Source organism: Sciurus carolinensis, chromosome 6, assembly GCF_902686445.1.
Source record: "Sciurus carolinensis chromosome 6, mSciCar1.2, whole genome shotgun sequence".
Classification (NCBI taxonomy): Eukaryota; Metazoa; Chordata; class Mammalia; order Rodentia; family Sciuridae; genus Sciurus; species Sciurus carolinensis.
The window spans coordinates 43,188,713-43,212,110 of record NC_062218.1 but is presented as its reverse complement, the minus strand read 5'-3'; the positions used below and the strand labels follow the sequence as shown (position 1 = coordinate 43,212,110).

Below are 23,398 nucleotides of genomic sequence, written 5' to 3'. Positions count from 1 at the left end.
GACTGATAACTCTTACTTTAGTACTTGATTAATAAATGAGCATCCAAATTTTCTGTCTTGTGAGTTTATAATATATTTAGGCAGGCAGCCATTCTATGTACCTAATGATTAAATGATCAACAATTTAGCATCAATTAAAACATAATTCCAGAAGACACACTGTGCATAAGGAACTGTGATAAACACAATATGTGCATTGTCTCATCCTGATCAAGCTAGAATTGTAACCTAGTTCTGTCTGTTTCCAAAGTTAGTTCTTTAACCATTGCATAACACTGCCTTTGATGGAGGGCAGTGAATAGTTTATCAAAATACTAGGTCAACATGTAGCCGAGGAGTGCGAAGGATAGGTTGGACTAAAAAGGCACATGCTGATTTCCTTTTTTATAAAGCAAAGCAAATCCAAATAAAAGAATTGTTCTTATCCACACCATACTTTTATATATCTTTTCACCTTTTCAGTCATCTATCATAACTTGTTTTAAATAAAAAGTATTTGTGTGGTCTTCTTTATTGATAATTTCTTGGAAAAGGGTCTGTGTTTCATGCCTCTTGTAACTGTTATGTATTAAGTAATGTTTAAAGCCTTAAATGAAATGGATTCTCAGACACTACAGATAAATTAACTTTAAGGTTTTGTGTAGCTTTTAATACACACACACACACACACACACACACACACACACAAGTACGTGGCAAAACATTCAAATGAAAGAAAAGAATCTCCCTTCTATTGAAGGCTTTCAGATCCCCAGTGCTCCTGAGAGTCATTACTAGTTCAAGTTTTTTTGTGACCTCCTTTTAAAAATATTCATGGTATATATAGGCACATGTGTATTTGTATGGGTGTATGCATATTCTTACATTTCAACTGAATTGACTAACTTGAATGATAAGTCCTAAAAATATTGTTAATCATAGGACTATATACTCTGAATATATTTTTATAATATAAATCTTTTATTGCATGCATTAAGAAATGATTACCTTACACAAGAAAATAATTCCGTTTGTACTTCTAATAAAATACACATCTGTATTAATCATGCCCTTAAAACACCGACATGAATATGATATAATATAAGATGATCACAATTTAAATACCTTAATCTCTAAGATTTCCCAGTTGTATATGCAAAAAAAAACTGCTGGTCATTCACTTTAGAATTTAGATGCAAAGGCATATAATATTTTCTTTGAAGCTTTTCTATATGACTTTCTTATAATTCATAAAAGTTGCCCAGTGGCATAATATATTAAAGAACAAGGCAATATTTTGAAGTAAAGGGAATAACATATTTTGCCATAATTGATGTTTTCAGAATTATAGAAGATAATGAGGTTGTCAGCCAATTTTAGAAATTATATGTTTCTTATGATCTATGAAAAGTACATCCTGATCTGCCAAAAAATAGAGAATTTGAGCATCTTAAGTATTTTAATATTTGCTAATTCTTATTTATTTTTTTTTAAATTTCAGGTTTTAGTATAAAAGCAGTGCCATTCCAGAATGCCATCTTGAATGTGAAAGAACTTGGAGGTATGGCATTTAAAATCTTTTCTGTGTCTCACCTTAACATTACCAACTTGATATCCATGTATTATATATTATTAAAACATGATAACTTATTCCAGGTGATTCCTTTTTACCTTTTCTCTTGATAATATACATTTAAGAAATATTTCTTTCTTTTTTTACGTAGATTTGAACATTTGTTGACGATTTCCAAGAGATATAAAATTTTTTTCTTTTGTATGAATTAGGGAACTATACTAATAACAACTGATATATGCTATATTCATTGACTTCATTTGTTGAAAAACTCTACTCTTCTTGAATGAAACATAAAAAGAATTTTAATATAATCAAACTACACAGGGCAAAAAATTATATTTTAGTTAGTTTTTATGCACAAGATTTATTGTATTCAGTCTTTTTAGAATGTATTTGTTCCGATAATAAATCTTTGCCAGTGGGTCTTTGCTGGCCAAGCACATTTATTGGGTAGGCTGTACCCCAAGGCATACATCACTCAGTCTTCCATTACACCCTCTGTCTGGCACATTTTGGTTGTATTTTATGTCAGTCAGGGTCTTAACCCATGTAAATAGATTAACAAAGAAATCAGTCAATTCAGTGAACCTACTAAATTCTCTAATGGCACAGGAAAATGGTGAACGCTCTGTAGTTCAGTATAATATCAGTGAGTTTAATGGCTTAGAAGAAAGTTCTCTTCCATCTCTTTAAAAGCTTTGTGATCTTGACCTTACCCTGTTTTTCCCCCTTCTTCTTTAATGTCCTTCTAACTATGACCTATTTTTAGTCTAATGAAATTGAAACACTGACTTGATGCTGTTTTAGTAGTGTTTGATACCTTCTTATTTTTATCTAGTGAAATATTGACCTTTTCAGATATCTGTTTTCAGAGCACTATGTCTAAAACAGATTTTCCTCTGTTAGTTTTACAGCTACATTTAGGTTTTACAGCATTAATATTTAAAAGCAACTATGATTGATTCTCCTTAAATATTTGGTTTTATAATTTTGACACCAAAAATCACATTACATGAGTGTTCTTTTTTTAAAAAAATTTTTAGTTGTTAATGGACCTTTATTTATTTATATGTGGTTCTGAGAATAGAACCCAGGGCCTCACACATGCTAAACAAATGCTCTACCACCGAGCTACAACCCCAGCCCCATAAGTATTCCTGTAGTAACATTTTTACTTACAGTTTTAAGGCACTGTGTTTTATTAGGTTTAGTATTTTAATACTGCATTAGTTTCTGGTGGCTGTTTACTCCTCAGTGACAATAATAATATTTGAAAATCTTTTAAAGTCAGAGAACATGTTGTAAAAATTCATAGAATCAAAGTATGTGAGGTTGGAGGATTCTGTTGACTTTAAATTTGACTGGTACTTAGTATATTATTAGGTTTACATGAAACTTTTATTGAACACAACAGCAGAAATAAAAAACTATTGATTGATAAGTATTTGTTATATATGATGATTATTTAGATGAAATAAATAGCAAATGTGTCTGGACAGTAAAAAAGGAACATTTAAAGGAACTTATTTAACTTTGGTTCTGTGCCACTGAAATTCAGTGCAATGGAAGATTGAGTTGAAGGACTAGGGGTGTATAAGATAGGGATAGGTCTGTTCCCAATTTTAATTTTGCTGAAAGAACTGTACCCTGACAGTTGTGGTAATGAAAATTACATGAGGCAGGATACTCTAGGGTTTGGTGATAATGTTTTAGTTTGTACCTATTCAGTAATGAGGTTCAGAGATGAAGGATTGGAGCAGTTGTATTAGTTCCAGGCTAACGAGATGTGGGTTTTGTGTATGCGTTAGTACCAAAGAGCACATTTCTAGCCTAAGCCTAGATTATTTTACTTCCCTCAACTTTAATAGCTCTCTTTTCAGTTGAGAGACTATGTCAAGGAAAAGATAGCGTTCAGAGTAGAGTCTTAATAGTGTATCCTGTGTCCTGTCCTCAGAGGCTTGCAACAGAGGGAGTTGATTGAGAGATGGTTCATGCACTAATTCACTTATTGAAATATTCTTTTTGTAATCAGTACTAGCTTATATCTAACCCAAGAACACTTGAAAGGTAGGTTAACATATGTAAAGAAAATGTAGTTTTCCTAGGATTTTAAGTATATTCTAGATACCAAAGGGATCATCCTAATGTAAGGTATGGGGCATTTAGGAGAATTACAACTTACTGAATTCAAGTTGTCTGAGAGTTCAAGTTGTCAAGAGTTCAGTGTTTTGGATTTTGTATGAAGATCTGAAGCTTATATTTACCAGCATGGGGTTGCTTAAAAGATAGGTTAATTGGAGTTCAGATTGTCAATCTAGAGAAAAATTTTGAATTCAGGGGAGAAACTCAGGAAGATAGTGGGTAGAGGTAGGCACATAGTGAGAGCCAGGGTGGCGACGGCATCTTATTGGGAATACCAGGTAGTTGTCTTTATCCTTAACTCAGCAGAGTGGCATGATCCCTGTTCCTCCCTGTGAATGTCCTTCCTTTGCTCTTATTCATAGTTCCAAGACTTTCCGTCTCCCCCTTTTCTAACTTTAAGTTAAATTTTTTTATTTTTTCAAAATAGGAAAAGGCATGAACTTTATGCTCCTTTTCTAGTAAGAAGAACTGGTAAGGAGTGGAATAAAATTTAATGAAGGTTTATTTGGGGGGATACGAGTAATAAACTTGGTGTTTGCACACTTACCCAATGTTTGTGTCCATATATATGTATTTTGTGTATGTTGAATATGTGTAATATATGTTCAGGTAGATAATAGGCTTTTTAAAAAATATTTATTATTAAGTGCATAAATCCTGTATGGTATTTTTTGTTGTTGTTTATTTTGTTTTATGTGGTCCTGGAAAATTGAACCCAGTGCCTCACATATGCTAGGCAAGCTCTCTACCACTGAGCCACAGTCCTAGCCCAGATAATAGGCTTTTTATCAGTTTTCTGTTTTTTGTGTTTCTCTTACTTAAAAATTCTTAAAATTCTTATACACACCTATTTCTCCCAGTGAAGCATTTTCCTACCACTCATTCATTGTACCACACCTGTACCACATTGTACCACAATTGTGCATCTAGCTTGTACCCAGGGGCTAATAATAAAAAAACCTAAGACAACCTATCTTCAAGGAATGAATGGAGAGATAATCATGAAAACAAATACAAAAAATTAGGAAAGAAATGGAAAATAATGAAATTAAAGGGAAAAAACAGAGGTACAAAGTAAACGATGAAACAGATAGTCCCGCCTGTCAGTACGATGACTTAGAAATGGCTTGCTCTCCTCATCTGGCCTGTCACCCCCTGCCACCCTGCACTGATTATACCTATCTTTATGTGAAATTGGAACTCTAAATTTTCATCTGTTTTTTCCCCTTACTTCCCTTTTTCTCCCTCAACTTTTCTTGCTTTATCTTTGTGACTTCATGCCCAAGGAGTAGGTGCTGTTATTTTCTCACAGAAAATGAGACACTGGACACCAGGACATGGACAGCTTGAATGACTTAACCAAGGCTACGTGGTGGAGGAGGTGGGGACTGACCTTCTAAGAGGTGCTTAACCGGTGTATTGCATGTGTAAAGCATTTTGCCCAGTGTCTGGCACAAGAGAAGAGATCTCAACATCATCTGCTGCTGCTTTTATCATTATTATCTGCATCATTTAAGGTCTTCAAGTGTTGATGTTTTTTTCATTAGCACTGACTGATAAAACATCATCTGAAAACATGAACACCTTACCCTCTCTCCATAATCTTTTATGGGACTTCACCTCTAATAATTGCAGCTGCTTTTGTCATTCTTTTTATTCATTTATTTATATCTGTCACTGTCTTACATAGCGGTCTCTCAGGTCAAACTCTTGTTTAATTATGGCTCTGACTTCTGGTACTATAAACCTACTTCCTTTCTTCAATTTCTTCAACATTGCGTATTGAATCAGTCTTACTTGTACTTTCCAAACTATCTAGATCTGCTTACACCATTTCATTTTCATATTCTTTTTATAAATATGAAAATTCATATTCCTTAAAAATAGTTTATATTCATTGTGAATGTGAAAATTTATATCCATTTATAAAATAAATATTAACTCAACAAAGGTTTACTGAATCCATATTGAATGCCAGTCTCGGTTCTAGGAAGTTGTGGTTGTAGTCTAAGGACACGGGCATTGTTCCTGCATAAACCAGGTAACAGGCACTAGTGAACCTCTGTGTTCTTCTCTCTCTCCTTAAAGCCAAATCCTAATTCCTACAGACTGGAAGAAATTCCTAGGTTAATGCTGTGATACCTAAAGGGATTTCCCAATACTGTTCAGCAAGGCTGTTCTGTTCCTCTTGAAGAACATTCCATAGTACTTCAGTAGGCTCAGTGAACTACTTTTTCCTGCATATTCTTTCATTTACAAGGTGTTTATTCAAGTAACAAATTCCTTCTCTTTTACTTTTATTTTATTACTCTATTTTTTTTTTTTTTGCTCTGTATTATTTTATTTGTCTGGGTATTGTATAAGACTCCTAGCTGGGATTCTGCAGTCAGATGGATTATGTTTTAAAGAATTTTTTTTTCTTCCTAGTGATTTGTTTCCAAACCTAGTTGTTCTATATGATTCTGAGCACATCTATCTTCCTATATCTCTCTCTCTTCATCTGCGAAATGTAACAATGTAGTTGCATCATCTTGCGGGAACAAAGTAAGGTAATAAGGGACAAGTTTTTGGAGTTTGCCTGGCCTATAGCTAACATTATGCCAGATTCGCTTTCATTGTAATTACATTCTCACTACTCCCCCAATCAAAAACATATATAAAAGACAATATTCAATGAAGCCTTTTTCTCAGGGTCTTTAAAAAGAGCAGCACAAATCACATATTGTTTTCTCTCTCTCTCTGGTCATATTTTAGATAAGGTGTTCTTTTCCCACATTGTGTTTTACCTGTTTAAGCTGAAAAACCACTGGGAAGAGACCACGGGGGAGACTTATTTAGCCACCTAGCATAGTTTCGTGCTCCACATTAGTTAGTATTAATTGTTTTTACCTCTTTCCATCTTATCACCTTATCACCTTTACTTCTGTTTTCAGATTTCACCTGAAAACTTCTGTCTGTCTGTCAGAGCCTCTTAACTGCTTTCATCCTCTGTTTGGCTTGTGTGATTACTGAGGTGTGTGAAGAGTCTGGCATTTGACTGAGTTGTAAGTAGTCATCCACACCACAGTTACAGCATTACTCTGATAATTTTTCATTTTATAAATTTGCAGTTCTTAAATCTACAAACATTTTTTTGCTGTCTTGTTTTTTTTCCTCTTGATTTTGAAATTTTAGAAATGAATTGATAGAATCCAGAGATTAATATTTCATTTCTTAGCATGTTTAGTTTGTTATTTATTGATAAGGATCCAGACATCACCATGTTCCCTTGACTGGATTCTCGAACTGTGACTGACTTTGCCATGTGACTTGCTTTCTCCCTCTAATATTCTAATGAGTTGTGTCTGAATTATCTCTCGATTCTCCCACCCCCAGCCACCATCCCCACCCAGGAAACTCTTTGGCAGTCTTGTCTTCACAGTTGACATTAGAAAAGCTGAAAAGCAGTTAGCTGTCTTTTTTATGCTTCAATATTCATTGCTGTTAGTTGTCAATCAAATGGGAAAAGTTCATGAGAATTTTTTCTGGCACTTTATTTTAATTTTAATTTTTGTTTTCCTCTAAAGAAAGGACAACTCTCCCTCCCCCCTTTTTGTTTAAAAAGAAGACTGCAAGGATAGTGTGGAAAGTGCAAGTTGTGTTCCTTTACCCATTTATTTCAGCCCATGCAATAGTAAGTGAATGATTTTGGGGGATTGTCAACTCGGCCATTTTTTAAAGGTTGCTTCTTTCAGCAGCCAAGCTGTTATATGAAACAGATGTTGACTCTGTCCTGTTTCTTTGTTTGCCTGGAGGAACATGCCTCCTCATAGTGAAAGGTGCTGTTTGTTTGCATCCTGTTAGTTGTCTTTGGGTGCTGTTATTTGCATTTCTTAATTTCTCCAGAAACTATCCAGGGCAAACTTTTTGACAGGCAATCCAGGGGCACTGCTGCCTGTTTTTTTTAATTTCTGCCTTTGTATGCAGTCATTTGATGTCTGTCACCAAAATAAAGCTTTCTTCCTTCAGAGATTTTTTTTTTTATTAAAACTTACTATGGAAGAAAGTGTAACTCTCGTTTTTATACACACATTCTCACAGTCCTGTGTATATTATACTTCCCCTCCATAGTCCCCCTGCCACCTCTTAAGAAAAAAAAAATCCAGCTTAGTAATTACAAATTTAATGTAATCCCTGACTCCCAGAGTCATGCTACACTACAAAGACAGGGGAAGAATAAAGACAGTATAAACCTGATAAATTAATTTTATATTGGAAAAGGAAACAGTGTAAGCAGGTAGACTTGCTGAGCTTATTGTGGCCTGTCTTTGAGAAGACATATGGAGTTACAGCAATTTCTTGCTGATATAGTAGAGAGCAGCTGACCATTTGAAAGCTCTTCCAAACATCTGCACACATGGGTGTCTTTGTAAGAGGGGGCAAGAATCCATATCTGAGGCAGAGGAGATGACAGCATAGGAGTGAGGACCCAGGTACACCTTAGGACTGTCCTGTGAGTCCATCGGAGGCAACTGGACATGAGGAAACATACATATTCTGTATCTGTTATACGTTCAAGAAGAAATGTATTTCAACAGAGAGTGGGGTCTTAAGACTGTCTACCACTCTCTGCATTTGCACTTCCTATTGTTTTGTTATCTGTAAAATATGACTTTTAATAAATCACCTCTACTTATTTCCCAAGGGATTGGGTTGGAAGAGAATAGTTAAATTGCCTAATGCTCCTCAAGAGAGATGTTTTAAGAATAGACAGTGGTATTTCCACTAATTCCCTTTTTATAGTTGTGGATCTAGTGTGATATGTAATATTGAATGATTGAAACTTCTTGATATAGTATTGTTTCCTTATCTAAGAAAAGAACCAGGCCTCTCTGGAATGGGAACAGCCAGTTAACTCCTGGCTCCCTGAGCTTGTACTTTCTCACTTAAGCTTAGGCTATACTAGGGGAAATGATACTGGTATCAAGCCAAGTCTCTTGGATGTGAGTTGAAAGGCCACAGCTATCTGAATTGGTTGAACAGGATCCCAGGGTGGTGGTGTTCAAGCGTTTTTTACACTTGCTAAGGGAAAACTGAGCCAAACAGTCAGCAGAGCCAAATAAATGAATCCAGGGGCCCAGAAGTCTATTACTGGCTGATGTAGACCTGACCTTAATTTTTGTTTTCTTCTGGAAAAGTGCCCTAGGAAATTTTTAAAAATATATCTTCCTAGTCATAGTCTAGTATAGCACTTAACAGCCTACTTCTTCCAAGATGGTATACATGGAGAATGCTCTAGTAATTAGCTTCCTGGCCTTTTGGGCCTTCACCCCACCCCTACCCCGTGCCCTGGCAATAGGGATCTCATGTGCTTCTGAAGGTTGAAGCTACACCACTGTTTCCTACTTAGGGGCAATCAGGTCATTTCACATCTTCCAGCTCCACAGAACTCACTCACAGAACATTCATGTTGGGTTCTCAGCTTAACTTCCTGTCCCTCACAAGGGAATAAGTATTTCTGTTTCTCCCATGGGTTGCCATAATAGCAACTAATTTTCATTGTGTATTTGGTTTCATGTGGTGTTGCAGCAACAGCACTGGAAGTCAGGAGACCAGTATTTTCCTCTAACAAAACAAGCCATGGGACACTGGGCAAAGCTCTTAACTTTTCCAAGGCTGCTTTCTTTTCTAGCAGCCAGTGGTGCTGATAACTGTTCTCCTGCTTGAGTACAACATAACTAGTTTATTTTTATCTTGAATTCACAGTGTCTCCTTCACTCTGGCCCCTATGACTGTTAGAGCCAGCCTCTAATCATTGCGCAGAACTGATAGCGTTATTTGCTTTGATTTCCTTTCATGCTAGCTTCCTCAGTTTTTTATTTTTGCTTTTAGGGACAGTAGACACTTAGGTAAGTCTTAATTTTTTTGTGTTGTGTGAGGCAGGACGTACATATGTAAAATAACATTGATGCCAACTTCACAAAGTTCCTATCACTATGCTTTTTAAGAAGCATTATAGTTTGATGTGGTAAGTACTGTATATAACAGGATTAAGTACTAGATGCAGTTAGGATCATATAGAAGGAACAAAGGAGACTTCACACAGAAAAAGGTATCTAGGAAAAGGAACATGTGGAACAAAGGTCATAGAGGGTTTATTAGGTTTGGTTTATGGAAGAGACAATATTGGAGTTATAAAAACATTGAAAAATATTTTCATTTTTCTTTCTTTTTTTTTTTTTTTTGTATGGGGTAATGAACCCAGGGATGCTTAACCACTGATCCACATCTCCAACCCTTTTTATTTTTTGTGTTGAGACAGGGTCTTACTAAGTTGCTAAGTCTGGCTTTGAATTTGGGATCCTCCTGCTTCAGCCTCCCATTCACTGGGATCACAGGCATGTATGGTGTATACTCAGCAACACACCATAATCTTAAGGGTTCACTGTGTTGCAGTTTAAGTTATATCAGCAGTTCCAAACTGGAGGGAAATTTGTAAACTTATGCCCCAAGATGCTAGAGTAATGCTATGCAAAATGTTTTCTTGCTGTTTAATTAATTTTTGTGAATACCAACTCTATGATGGGCCCTGAGGATACAATCCCCTGCCACACATATGCATGGATGTATATATGTGTACACATACACATGAGATCATCTAAGTCCATTTCTTTGGCTCTTTGAGTGGGAAAGTGTCATTGACCATTAATGATTATAAAAGTTCTCAGAAAATGTTGAACTTTACTAAATTCCTGTCATTTGAATATTTGAATGGCAACTCAGCAACCATGGAAAGGGTAATATGTTTGTAACTGTTTATCAGCTACCAGGCTAGGCTATTGGACATATCTGAAACTGAGTAATATAGATATGGGTAGAATTATTCAGGGGCTTCACAATGTGTTGGTTTTAATTTCATGAGGTCCAAAGGATTGTCAGAAGATTCTATTGGGATGTCTGATAATTTTAATCTTGAAAGTAACAGATGTCTATGGCATCCCATTGTGAGAAATAGTAATGAGGAATTTGTTGCATTAGATTAGTTATTTCTTACTACAAGTATATAAAGTCCTGAAATTTAAGTAACTTTACCTCATTGAAAATTAAAAGTTCTTTAAAAATGTGTCTATTTTTCCTTCCTGGCCCAAACCCCATGATATGACCAAAAAAAAAAAAAAAAGAAAATCAGAAAACAAAATAGTGAACATTAATAAATCTATAACAAAGATAGATTAAATGTGAAGTGAAGAAAGGAAAGCAAGACAAAGCTTGAGATACAGACAATGGAAACATGAAATAGAAGGGGAATTCATCAGGATTATTAATCAAAGAGCTCATTGGAGTTATTAATTGGAGCTCTACATTTGGAGCTGTGCCTTTATTTTTCTTTTCTCCTGTGTTAAGTACTGGATAGCAGCTGTGTTTACCCACAAACTAAATCCTTGAGTGTGGGTGCTAGACCCAGAGAGGTAGGGCAGTGTCTCAGTAATGTACTGACTGCCAGGTGGGTTAGAAAGCCCACACACACAGGAGACAAGCCACTTTCTGTCCCCATTAATCACTGGAAACAGGCAGCAATAAACAAAAGAACTGGCAAACAGAGATTCTCAAACAAAAGATGAGCATATAATTATGACACACCATGATATGAACAAAATCAATACCACAGAGAAAGATATCCAATCAAAAATCAGAAGAAAACGTATTCAAAGATTTAGAGGTAATAGAGTGATCAGAAGAAGACATTCAGAGAGATGGAGAAAGATTTTGTATTCATGAGAAAGAATCACAGAACTTAGGAATTTAAAATTTGACTTTAAAATTTGAAATGAAAATATTGTTGACACAACTTAGATGTGCATTAGTAAAAGTAAAGACTGAGCTTGAGAATTTTCTCCAAATGTTATGAAAAAGGAATCCTTTTAAAGTATGAGAAAGAATTTGAGAAACATGGGGAATAGTTAACAGAGGTTCCAGCATTCTTCTAATAAGAGCTCTAAAGGGAGAGAAAAGAGAAGCTGGAGAGTTTAAAATTATCAAAGAAATAATAGGAAAAAAGCCTCAAATATTCAAGAAGAGTATTAAAATTCAATGAGTCCTCTGAATGCCGTGCATAATTAATAAGGAAAATTCCATTCCTAAACGTATCGTGAAGAAAAAGAAACCATTAATTGTAATCATACTTGTTCTTTTTCTCACACACACACACACACACACACACACACACACAGACACAAGAACATTATTTCTGATGTAAATATGAGTGACGTCAGAGTCAGGTAAAGTGGAGCATAAAAATACATTGTATTCTTTTCTTGTTTGAGTTATAAACTAAAATTAACAAAAGGAAAATTGAAGTTTAAGTATGTGTCTTGAAGATAATTAAGAATAAACATGACAACAATAAAAGTAGGGTGGTATATTCATGAACACATCTTTATAAAAGTTCTGAAAAGTTGCATATCAAACTTTCAGAATAAACTATCTTAGAGAATGGAGTGAGAGTTCATTGGGACCGAATACAATTTTTACTTTATCTGAATTACATGAATTTTTCCCCATGGGAGTTTTTTTTTTTTTTAAAGAATGAAATTTTTAAAAAAGAAATACACTATATGGAGAGAAAGCAGAGAATATTAGATAAATTCAGCCATCTTCATAAAAGGAATAAAACAACCAAAAAAGTTATGATAAATAGAAAGCATATGTGTGTGTGTATGTGTGTATATGAATACATCTATTTGAATGTCTTAAATGTAAAGGCTTGACTACATGAAGTGTTATCAGAATGTAGAACTGAAACTCCTACATTGCCAACATAGGTGCAAAATGGAGCAGCCAGTTTGGAAAAACATTGGCAGTCTCTGGAAGAGGAAAAGCACACCAATCTTGTAGTCAAGCATTCTACTCACAGGAGAAATGCAAACATTTTTTTTAAATATAGAAATGTTTTTTTAAACTTATTTCACGTTTCAAATTTGTTTTGATGAGTTCTCGATGACAGTAGAATGCACTTTGATACATCATATATAATGGAGTATAATTTCTCATCTGGTTATACATGATGTCTAATACATCATATTCATGTAGGTCGTATAGTCATATATGCACACAGGGTAATAATGTCTGATTCATTCTATCTTTCCTACCCCCATACCCCCTCCCCTCCTCTCCCTTCACTCCCGTTTCCTAAAGTAACTCTATCCTTCCCTTGCCCCCCACAACATTGTAAATTAGCATCTGCATATCAGAGAAAACATTCGGTTTTGGGTTTTGGGGATTGGTTTATTTTGCTTGGCATGATATTCTCCAACTCTGTCCATTTACGGCAAATGCCATAATTTCATTCTTCTTTAAGGCTAAGCAACCTATTTTTATACAAAATCTATACAAATGTTCATAGCAATTGCATTTTTAATGCTGCAAAACTAGAAACAACCCAGTGTCATCAGTTGTTTAAAAGATGACAATGATCAATTGGTTAATAGAAAAATTTTGATACATCCATATAGTGGAAGACTACTCCTTTATAAACAAATGAACTGTTGATATGTGATGACTTGGATGACTCTGGAAATAATTATGTGAAGTGAAAGAAGCCACATAAAATACTATTCTTATCATGGATAAGTTTGTATACTATTTACATACAGTTCTAGAAAATGAAAACTAATTTTTAGTAATGTAACAATGATTGCCTGAGAATGGGGGGAAGGAGGTAAAGGTAGAGGTTTTAGAGAAGATTTAAAAGGATCATGAGATGACTTTCAAGCTCGGGGGACGGGGGAGGGGTATGCTTATTATCTTGATTGTGGGGATGGTTTCACGTGTGTGTATATACAAACTTGGCAAACTGCATATGCCACGTATGTATAGTTTATTATGTGTCAGTTATACCACAGTAAAACTTTCAAATATTATATACCCTTCAAAATTAAAAGATACTCTTATAATCATCTCAGATGAAAAATGATTGAAAATATATTTTATGGGAAACTTTTAGTCCTTTTCTGGGATTACTTTGCAGTGAAAAGCTGTTTCAGACAGACCAAGGAAGAAGCCACTGCTGAAAAAATAAATAAAGATGATGGGAAAAAAACTTAGAAAAATATTAATTTCTAGATAATCATATAGAGCAGAATTAAAATTGAAGATGCAAATTAAAACTTAAAACTAATATCAAAATAGTATCAAGTTAATTAACTTAACAGGCAGACTTTAAATCTCATTGCTAATAAGACAGATTAATGTGTATATAGCAGTGCTTAATTAATGAAAGAAATATGTATGACAGTCTCATTATATAAAGAGCAAGCAAGTTCTTAAAATAGTCCAGTTGTGGTTTAGTCTGTAGGTATACTGAAAACCCTATTGGTACAACATTCTCTTCCCAATCTTTGTGGTTTTATTTATGAAAGCTGTTCATGTTGGTAATTTTGCAGTTGGCAAAATGTAAGTCCCATAGGAAGTAACAAGTTGCAGGAAAGAACAATAATGACATTAAGATGGGAAAAAAAATGTGTGTTGCTTCCAAAACACAGAAAATTGTACTTTTTAAATCTATTTTTTTGTGTATGTATGTGTGAAGTACCTTTTATTGGTTGTTCAAGAATCTATGCAGCTTCAAATCATCTTGTTAGGCTGATCTTCCCTAAGTCTTATGTTATCCAGACCTTGCCTCTGGTTGAAGTTTTCCAACCAGACCTTGTTTTGGCATGAAAAGTAATGTATTTTTCATTTGCATTTTTCCTTGTTTCATTTTTCCAAGTCTCAGAAAAATGCCTGGTAGAAATAGTTATGGGCATGTTTAGCCAAAATTAATATGCTAACAGGGTAGAACATACGTGTGCTTTTTGTCTCTGTACTTTGCCATCAGTGACCTCCCCGGAGTGGGGGTCACTGCTACTGTGTTCTCTCTGGAGTTTGTTTGGTGGTTTGTTTGGCTTTCTGTGGTGCTGGGAATCAAGCCCAAGGCCTCATGCAGTATTTTATTTTAGGGTGAGGGCAGATAATTATTTATTTATTTATTTAATTTTATTTATTTGCAGTACTGGGGATTGAACCCATGGCCTCTTGCTTGCTAGGGAGGCACAGTACCACTGAGCTACATCTCAGCATGTGATTGTAGATTTTAAAGTTGGAGTGTGTAAGTTAAAAAAAAAAAAAAAAAGTCCTTCATCTTAAAAGCATACTTGGTGGCCCAGTCAGAACAATGATAGGATTATCATATTATTAAACAGCTTATACTTTAGGGAAACAGAGGTAGAAGACTAACCATTCTTCTTTCACTTTTTTCTTTTCTTTAACCTTCAAAGTCCTCTAAATATATTTAGATATATTTAGATCTAGTTTGCAAACGTTTTATAAGTTGTAGGGCCGAGTGCAAATTTCTTTAATGGTGTTATGGTTTGGATGTGAAGTTTCTCCCAGTTCAGTTCCCAGTGCAGCAAGGATCAGAGGTGGCACTTTTAGGAAATGAGTGGATCTTAAGGGCTATGACTTCATTAGGAAATGAATCCATTTGATGGATTAATAATTTGAATGCACTACTTGGTCATAATTGTAGGCAGGTGGGACATGGCTGGAGGAAGTTGGTCCCTGGGGGCTACACCTATCCCTAGTCCCTTTCTGTTTTATCCTCTTTCTGCTTCCTGACTGCCATGGACTGAGCAACTTTTCTGTGCCACACCCTTCCACCATGATATTCCTGACTTGGAGCCAACCAAGAATTCATGGACTGAATCATAATCCTTTGAAACTGTGAAGCCAAAACAAACTTTTCTTCCTTTAAGTTGTTCTTGTCAGGTATTTTTGTCACAGCCACAAGAAGCTAACTGACACAAATGGTGATGGGTTAAGAACCAAGATGAGGGCTGGGGAGATAGCTCAGTTGGTAGAGTGCTTTCTTCACAAGCATAAGGCCCTGGGTTCAATCCCCAGCACCGCAAAAAAAAAAAAAAAAAAAAAAAAAAAGAACCAAAATGGGTATGCTTTAAATTTAGAAAGGTAGAAAAAGTATTGAAATTCTTTAGGCATATCTCTGAATGGACTTAAAATTTCCTAGTCATTTGTTACTTTCTTGTGTTTCTATCAAAAAATGAAAGAGAGCCTGGGGTGGTGGAGCACATCTGTAATCCCCACAGCTCAGGAAGCTGAGGCAGGAGGATCACGAGTTCAAAAGCAGCCCCAGCAAAAACTAGGTGCTAAACAACTCAGTGAGACCCTGTTTCTAAATAAAATACAAAATAGGGGTGGGGATGTGACTCAGTGGTCGAGTGCCCCTGAGTTCAATCACCCGTACCCAAGGGGGAAAAAATGAAAAGAGACTCACACTGTCAAACCCTGAACACATCTGAGTCTGTGGTCCTCTTGCACTGAGTGAGAAGGATTGGCAGCAGCACCTGACAATTGGGAGTTGACTCCCCCTACCCCAAATTGGTAAATAGAGCTGTTTTCTTAGGGTTTCTGCAAAGGCTTGTTCTTCTCTTTTTGAGTTTATTTTGTAAGTTAGTATCATCAGTTTCATTTAACTCTTGATACAACTTTTTCAGACAACTAAAAAAAAATTCACTAGGGGATTTTTGACACAGATGTTGTAAGAATGACATTGTGAATAAAAGAGAGGGCAACAAGACATAGGAACCTTTGCATTACATGAAGTTACTTTCTACAAACATTTCCTCTTGTTCTTTGTAAGACTGGAGCTAGGAGGAAGGACCCCAGGTCCCCTGTCCTGTTTATTCACAAAATAAAGGAAACCCAGGCAGGACAAAATGAACACAACAGATCCTTCAGACTGGGAGCCAGATATTCAGGTGGAAGAACCTTGTTTTCTAACTGGTTAACTGTTATCAGCCTTTGTTATGGCTTATGTTTAAATTGACAAAAAAATCGAGGCAACTTTCTCCTCTCTCTTTAGAGTTCAGCACCTTCTTCTAGTTAGGATGTTTCAGTGCTTTGAGTTTTGCACCTTCTTCATGTTGGTCCTTTTCATTTCAGGTCTTAAACTGCTTGATCTCATGTAGGAGTCAGGGGAGAGTTCCTTTGCCCCATTACTCCCTGGACCTAAACAGCTTACAGCTTTCCTCTGGGTGAATCTTCCCACCTAATGCCTTCTTTCTCCTTCAGGTTTATGATTTTTGTTTCTCTTTTGTTCAGTGGAGGAAAAAAGAAAACAATTTCAAAGAATGGAAAGTGTCACGTTACCTTTTTCTACTCCGAAAAAGATTATAGTATAACTGTTTGGGAGATCTTTGTTCTTTGTTCCAACTAAATTTCTGCCCTTCTTTCCACTGATCTGCTAACTTTGAGTCTAAAAGGTATTTAAGAAAAAAATTGCATGAGTGAGGAGTAGATTTGGGTTTTACCTATCAAAGCTTTTGTCCAAGATTACAGGACAACATTTCTCCCCTAGTACTTTATGATTGTTTTAATAAAATTAGGCCATGTGAAAACAAAGTTATATGATGGTTTTCAGCTTTGGTGAGATAAAATGAAATCCTATTTTTATTGCCTTAGACAGCGTGTATTGAGTATTACGCAGATTTAAGTGTCCTAACTAGTTTATTTCAGATTGTTTGCCATGCAATATACCATTTTAAAAAATTCTCCATTACCATAGTGCCAGGAATTGAGGTTAATAGATTTTGACACCACTGTGACCCCTCGCCACCATTATCATCCGTGGGTACTGTGCTTTTGGAAAAAGAATCAATAGAATCTAGTTATCTGTCATTTAAAATATTACTGAGATTCTCCTTTTTAAAGATGTGTGTAGTTGTATTCTACTTGAAGAAAACCTATATATAATAATACAGATATGTATGTTTTTAGACTTTTTAAAGTAATTTTTAGTATTACAAAAGAATTTTTGATTTTTTAAATGTTTTGTACCAAATTTTCTCAAGTTTCAGTATATTTTAAGTTATTTGAGCTATGTATTTTCTGAACTATTTAAGGCATAAGTCAAGTCTAAGATGCTCTTTGTATTAGTCGTGGTGATGTTCTGCTTATATTCTTTGCTCATCCCATTTTCCTTTAAAAAGTTTCTTTTAAAATTTGTGCTACTGGGTTTCAGAATCCATCCCTGAAGCCCATGATGCACAGCTATCTTGTACAAGTTTAACTTCATGTTAAATTTTGTTGGTAAAATTCTCTCTAGGCTGTTGTGGGATTAAAATCTTAGATACTTAGATACTATTTGTCATCTAGGACAAAACGTCTCTGTGAACAAGAAAAGAACAAAAGATTAATGGATATGAGATAATAAAATCTAGTAATTTTGAAATATAGTCCTCATTCTCTTCTCATATGTTTATGTCTTATGATAACTACCCCAATCTTATCTGGGCTTATTAATTAGAGAGGCTTAGTAACACTGTGGCCATTAACATTTTTACATGTAGTGTGGTTTTCTGTGTTTGGTCTCTTTCTTGTGTTTCTAATGGCTCTTTCTCAGGTAGGTGAGGATTAGGCTACTGTTCTAAAGAGGAATCAACTGAGAACTGAGGAAAATGTGTGGCTAGCCCAAAGTGCAGCGCTCCATTTTAATACAGTGAGCCGTGAGGCAGAAAGGCAGGACTCTGTGAACTCATCCTCCTTACAGAAAGAACATCCCTGGGAATTGTGTCCAGGGAGTTCAGTGGGGTAGGTCAGTGGCCAGAGGAGACCCCAAGAGGACCAGTACAGGATGACCTCGTGCATCTTTTGGCTCATGTACATGCCGGCCATATAAACCTTCTTTGGTCCTAGAAAATGCCTGAAAGACCTAGAATATATCGCTGTGCCTATTCCTGGCCCTGTTCTTGTTTTTAGTGTGCAGTGGATGCTGTTGCACCATTTGAATGTTGCTGCAGCTTGCTGACCTAAGGGAGCCTGAAGCAGGGGGAAAAATAGTTATCTGCTGCAGTTCTAAATCAAATTTTAAAACAACAAAACATTTTAATATCTGTATCTGGAAGGGAAGTGTTTGGAGCCGTGCAACTGGCAGGCAGGAGTGTAGTGAGTGAAAAGAGATGATTCTTGGGCCAGTTTTGGACACAAGCTGAACTCTACTAAAAGAAACCCAGGCAGACTCTTCTGTCTAGCTTCCCAGTAAAGTCAGAGGGGACAGTCCTGGCAGTACTATGGATTTGTATGCTGGGATAGATATAAACAGCAAAACTTTCAGCCCTGTGGCTATAAAAAGAAATATATTTTATGATGTCTTCGTTGTTTAAGAGCAGGCTGTGAGTTTTGTTTAACATTTAATTCCTATGCAATTCAAAAACCAGAATTCTATCTTCTTGAGTGCTTAAGCTCTTTCAGATGTTTTTATTGTATAACATTTTCTCCAGATTCTTCTTTTAATGTATGTTTTTTTTTTTCTCACAATCTGTTAAAAGATCAGTTTGTGTGAATCTTGACACAGTGATGCTATTTCATGGTTTTAATTTGAATGTGAGTTGTTGCAGCTGGAAGCATATGATTAATGGCACAGACTTGTTTGTCACAAAAGCAGATGATATTTTACATTTAGTCAAGATGCATTGAAAACTTAACTTGCTTGTATTTTAGTGGACCTAAGTCATATTTTAATTCACTTTGGAATTCTGCTTATCATTTGAATTAATCTTAAGCATGCAGTTGTGTTGTTATCTCCATGATGTAACTGACTATTGAAGGTGTTTTAAGGATGGTTTGAACAAATACATATTAAATATAGATAGTCCATTAGTTAGGTAACCAGATATTTTTGCTGAAAATGGTACTAAATGAATCAGTGAGTCTGGGAGTTGGTGTGCAAAAAAGGGAGATTGGTTGTAGAATTTAGAAGTTTGTTCTTGATTGCTTACATATTTATATTTTTATTTTTAATTTTTTAGTTTTTAATTTTTTAAACTTACTTTTATTCTGGTTTTTTAGGTAGATGATGGTCCTTGTCTCCCTTGCCTTTTTCCCTCTTGGGGAATTCTGACCTATGTCACACACAAAATGTGTCTATAGATTCTTCACCTGTACTGTAGAGTTCAGAGTGGTTGATGGGTACATTTGCTACAGTGGTCTGAGCTTCCTCCTCAAGAGCAGTGTTAGAAAGTGGTATATGCCGTCTCCTTCATGAAAGAGTTTTACAATTTATTTGAGGTCTCATGGCAGTCTACCTTCCAGTGGTTTTATCTCCTAAAATAACATGAAAATCTGTTTCAATCAGCTGTTGCTTTCTCAAACCTGATAAGCCAAATAGGAATTTTCTGTTTTCAAATCTTTGGCATGGGACTGAATGGTCTCAAATTGAGTACTTGCATGGTGAGGAAGCCAGGGTCTTAGAAAGCATATGTACACAACACATTTGAAATGTTTTAATTATTTCAATTTGTTATAATGTACTAAAATCTGATTTTGTTTGCTAAAACAGGCCCAGTTCTGTCTTACGGAGCCATATGAACACATACATCTTCCCTATGCTGTAATTCAGAAGCATCAATCTTGCTGTCATATACTCTGAAATTCCATAGTTTTTCTAATCTAAATATCTTTCTTTTTTCTTTTTTAGCTATTTTTCATATGAAAATGGTCTAAAGGTCTGTCACCATCCTGATTCCTTCTTCTGGACAAGTTTTAAATTGTGATTGTTTCTTGTAAAATGTGTGCCCTGAGGTATGATGCTGTAGGTGGGGTCTGACCAGTAAGGCTCATCTCTCTTCTGTCTGGCACTGTTTTTCTAAATGCCAACAATACAAGCTGTGACACCTCATTGGCTCACATTAGATGTGCCATTAAAACATGAGCTGTTTTCAGTCAGATCTTTCCCATTCTGTTCTTCGGTTGATTTTTTTTTTTATTATTATTTCAAGTACCAGACATTACTTATATCTCTATTAAGTTTCATTGTGTAAGCACTAGCTCATTGTTCCAGCTTGTCAAGAACTTTTCGATTTCTTTTTTATTTTGTCATCTACCTTATTAGCAGTTTCTTTCAGCTTTGGGCGCTCTGTAAATGTTGCTATGATATCTTTAATGTTTTTGTTCAATTAAAATTTATAAACATATATCAAATTGTCTGCTGTGCGCTAGTCTCATGCTCCTTGCTCGGGGTATCAAGATGATTTGAATATAATCATTCCTTCAGGGAGCTCGCAGACTGTAGGGAATAATAGGCATGTAATTATATAACTATAATGCAGTGTGATAATTACTATAATAGAGTTATGTGTAAGACACTGTGAGAACCAAGGTTGGTAGCAAACCACGGAAGACCCAGCTCCTTTCATGTTGGCACAGATCCATGAATTTTTGGTTATGGCAGTTGTCAGGTATAATGCTACTTAATTATTAACTCCTGGTTTGCTTTTTTCTTTCTTATCTTCCTTTTTATTCCCACCCAAAGATACAAGAAGCTCATCAAATGTTCTTCTTAAATGATCTTATATTATGATATTCTCCAAGTACATCAACCTGACAAGTCTGTCCAAATGGAACTGAGATTTTTTTTAGACTGGCTTATCCTTAGTGAAAACATGTGGTTCTTGGTGATCCCCGTTTTTAAATCGGGGGCAATATTTGCCTGCTGCCAGTCTCCTGGTGTCATCCTCATTCTTGTTTCTCATTGCTTAAAGCAGTTTCGTGAGGGCATCTGAGTATGTGTCTGCTATCTTGGTCTGTAGTCCATCTAGGTCTGGAGACTTGAGTGACTTTAGGGAAGTTGGGTTCCCTCTTTCCTATGTGCAGATTCCAAACTCTTTTTGACACTTTCCAGATTGAAAATTTTTCTTTTTGATGTCCTTTCTGGATGTGTGTTTGTTTCTCTTAGCTGTTCTTAACATTCCTGCCAGCATAGATCCATGTGAGCCTTCAGTCTTTCCCTTGCATCCTCCTGTGTTTTCCTTCAGGATGAACCGACATGGGCTGGTTTTTCTTTCTTCTCCTCCTGTTAGGGTGAATGACTATTTTTGGCATTATGGTCTCTAGGATAACATACCACACACTTCTTGTTGGATGATCACAATTAAATTCAGATACTTACTCTCATCTTCTTGTCCTTTGCTATGAAATTGTCACCTGCATAAGGAATACATTTATCAGAATTGAGGACGTTATCACAACCATGTGTCTAATGACAACTGGTTATGATAGTGTGACTGTTGGTACAATATGCCTGCCACCAGAACTGGACAGGTCATATGTTTGGCTATGAACATTGCTTGTGTAGGAACTGCCAATGTTTGCCACTTGGTCTCTACTTCTTTAAGTTTTATTGCTGGCCTACCTTCCTTATTAACTATTTTTTTCTCAGTACACTGTCAAAACTGCTAATTCAACCTGACTTGTGGGAAATTTTGACTCTTTGAAATAGCTTGACAATTTCTAATGATTAACAATAAAAATTATTTCACTCTTAGTTTCTGTGACCTTTCAGACACCTTCTAGATCCCCTGTAGTTATGTTATCCTATGTATTCTGGTATAGATCTGAGATTTATTTATTTTATTTTCTTCTAAAGTTTTTTTTAATTGTTTCTGAGTATTTCCTTAGATTAGATATTAAAAACAAAATTAAGAATCAAAATATTTTAAGGCTCAGTTTAAGAACTGAGCTACAGAGCTGCTTTATTATAAATTTACATGCATTTACTTTACTATTAGAAGTATGTTCTGTTATTTGTGTTATTTGCATCTCTTCTATTGTTGCAGATCATTTTAGATGTTTTTTAGGAAATTGGATAACTGAAAAACGGTAACGTAATTTTAGTTTGTTTTATTAAACTGAAACTTTTTAATGTTTCTATCTCCATTGTGATTGTTTTTTGTCTTTTCATCATTTTTGTTTTTTAAAAATATGACTGTTGTTACATACTAGTTATTCCTGATTAAATTTCAGATTAAAAATTCCTTGGAGTTCTTGTTTGGTGATATTATTACACTCATTAGCATGTTCCAGAAGAAAAGAAATTTTTATTTCTATCTGTGATGCATCACACAAACTTTTTTTATATTTGTGTGCATGTATGTGTCATGTATACAAATTCTGAGATATTATTCCCATATTGTGTTTTGTACTTGCATAGATTTTTAATTGTAGTATTATAAAAATACTTGAAAACATTTTAGGTTAGTTTTAGTTTGGGATCACTTGTGGAACCATGGTATTGTTAGTTCTGTGTTTTATAGTTAATTCTTTGGGGTTTATAAATACACAGTCACCATCTGCAAATAGTGATCATTTTGTATCCTTTCCAGTGGTGATACCTCTTCCTTCCATTTCATGCCATAGTGTTTTGCCAGGCATTTAAAAACAATGCTGAATAATTCTGGTGATAGTGTAGTCATGTTAATTTTTATCCCCCTCATCCACTATAGCACTTGGCACATGGAAAGTACTCATCAAATGTTTGCTAGAATGAATTTACTGAATTTACTTCTTCAAGATATTTGACTATAGTCGGTAAACTAAAAATATTGTGTATAAGTAACAATAGTACAAAATAGAAAGTTGTATATGACATTAAAAACTATAGATAATAAACTACTCTGACTCTTTAATTGGGAAAAAAGATTATATACAAATGCAGTCAAAAGAAAGATTCTATGGCTCAAGTGGCTTGAGAATAGATGATGCTTGAAAACATAAAGATGTGGAAAAAGTAGATTTCTAGTAAAAAGGCTGTCCTAGGAGAGACAGTGGCAGTTGGAAAGCATGATGTGTGTAAGTTGAAAATGTGAGCAGTTCATTTTGGCATATGTAAAA

At 35.3% G+C, this 23,398-nt stretch overlaps 1 protein-coding gene across 3 annotated transcripts in view; it reads left to right on the top strand.

Annotated features, from left to right (window-relative positions):
• The window catches only part of Arl15 (ADP ribosylation factor like GTPase 15), a 392,761-nt gene that overhangs the window by 155,298 nt on the left and 214,065 nt on the right, over positions 1 to 23,398 (top strand). For all 3 annotated transcript variants that reach the window (XM_047556318.1, XM_047556317.1, XM_047556319.1), the window contains one exon: positions 1,481 to 1,540. In XM_047556318.1, the coding sequence (XP_047412274.1) occupies positions 1,481 to 1,540 (60 nt within the window). The remainder of the gene's footprint in view (positions 1 to 1,480; positions 1,541 to 23,398) is intronic.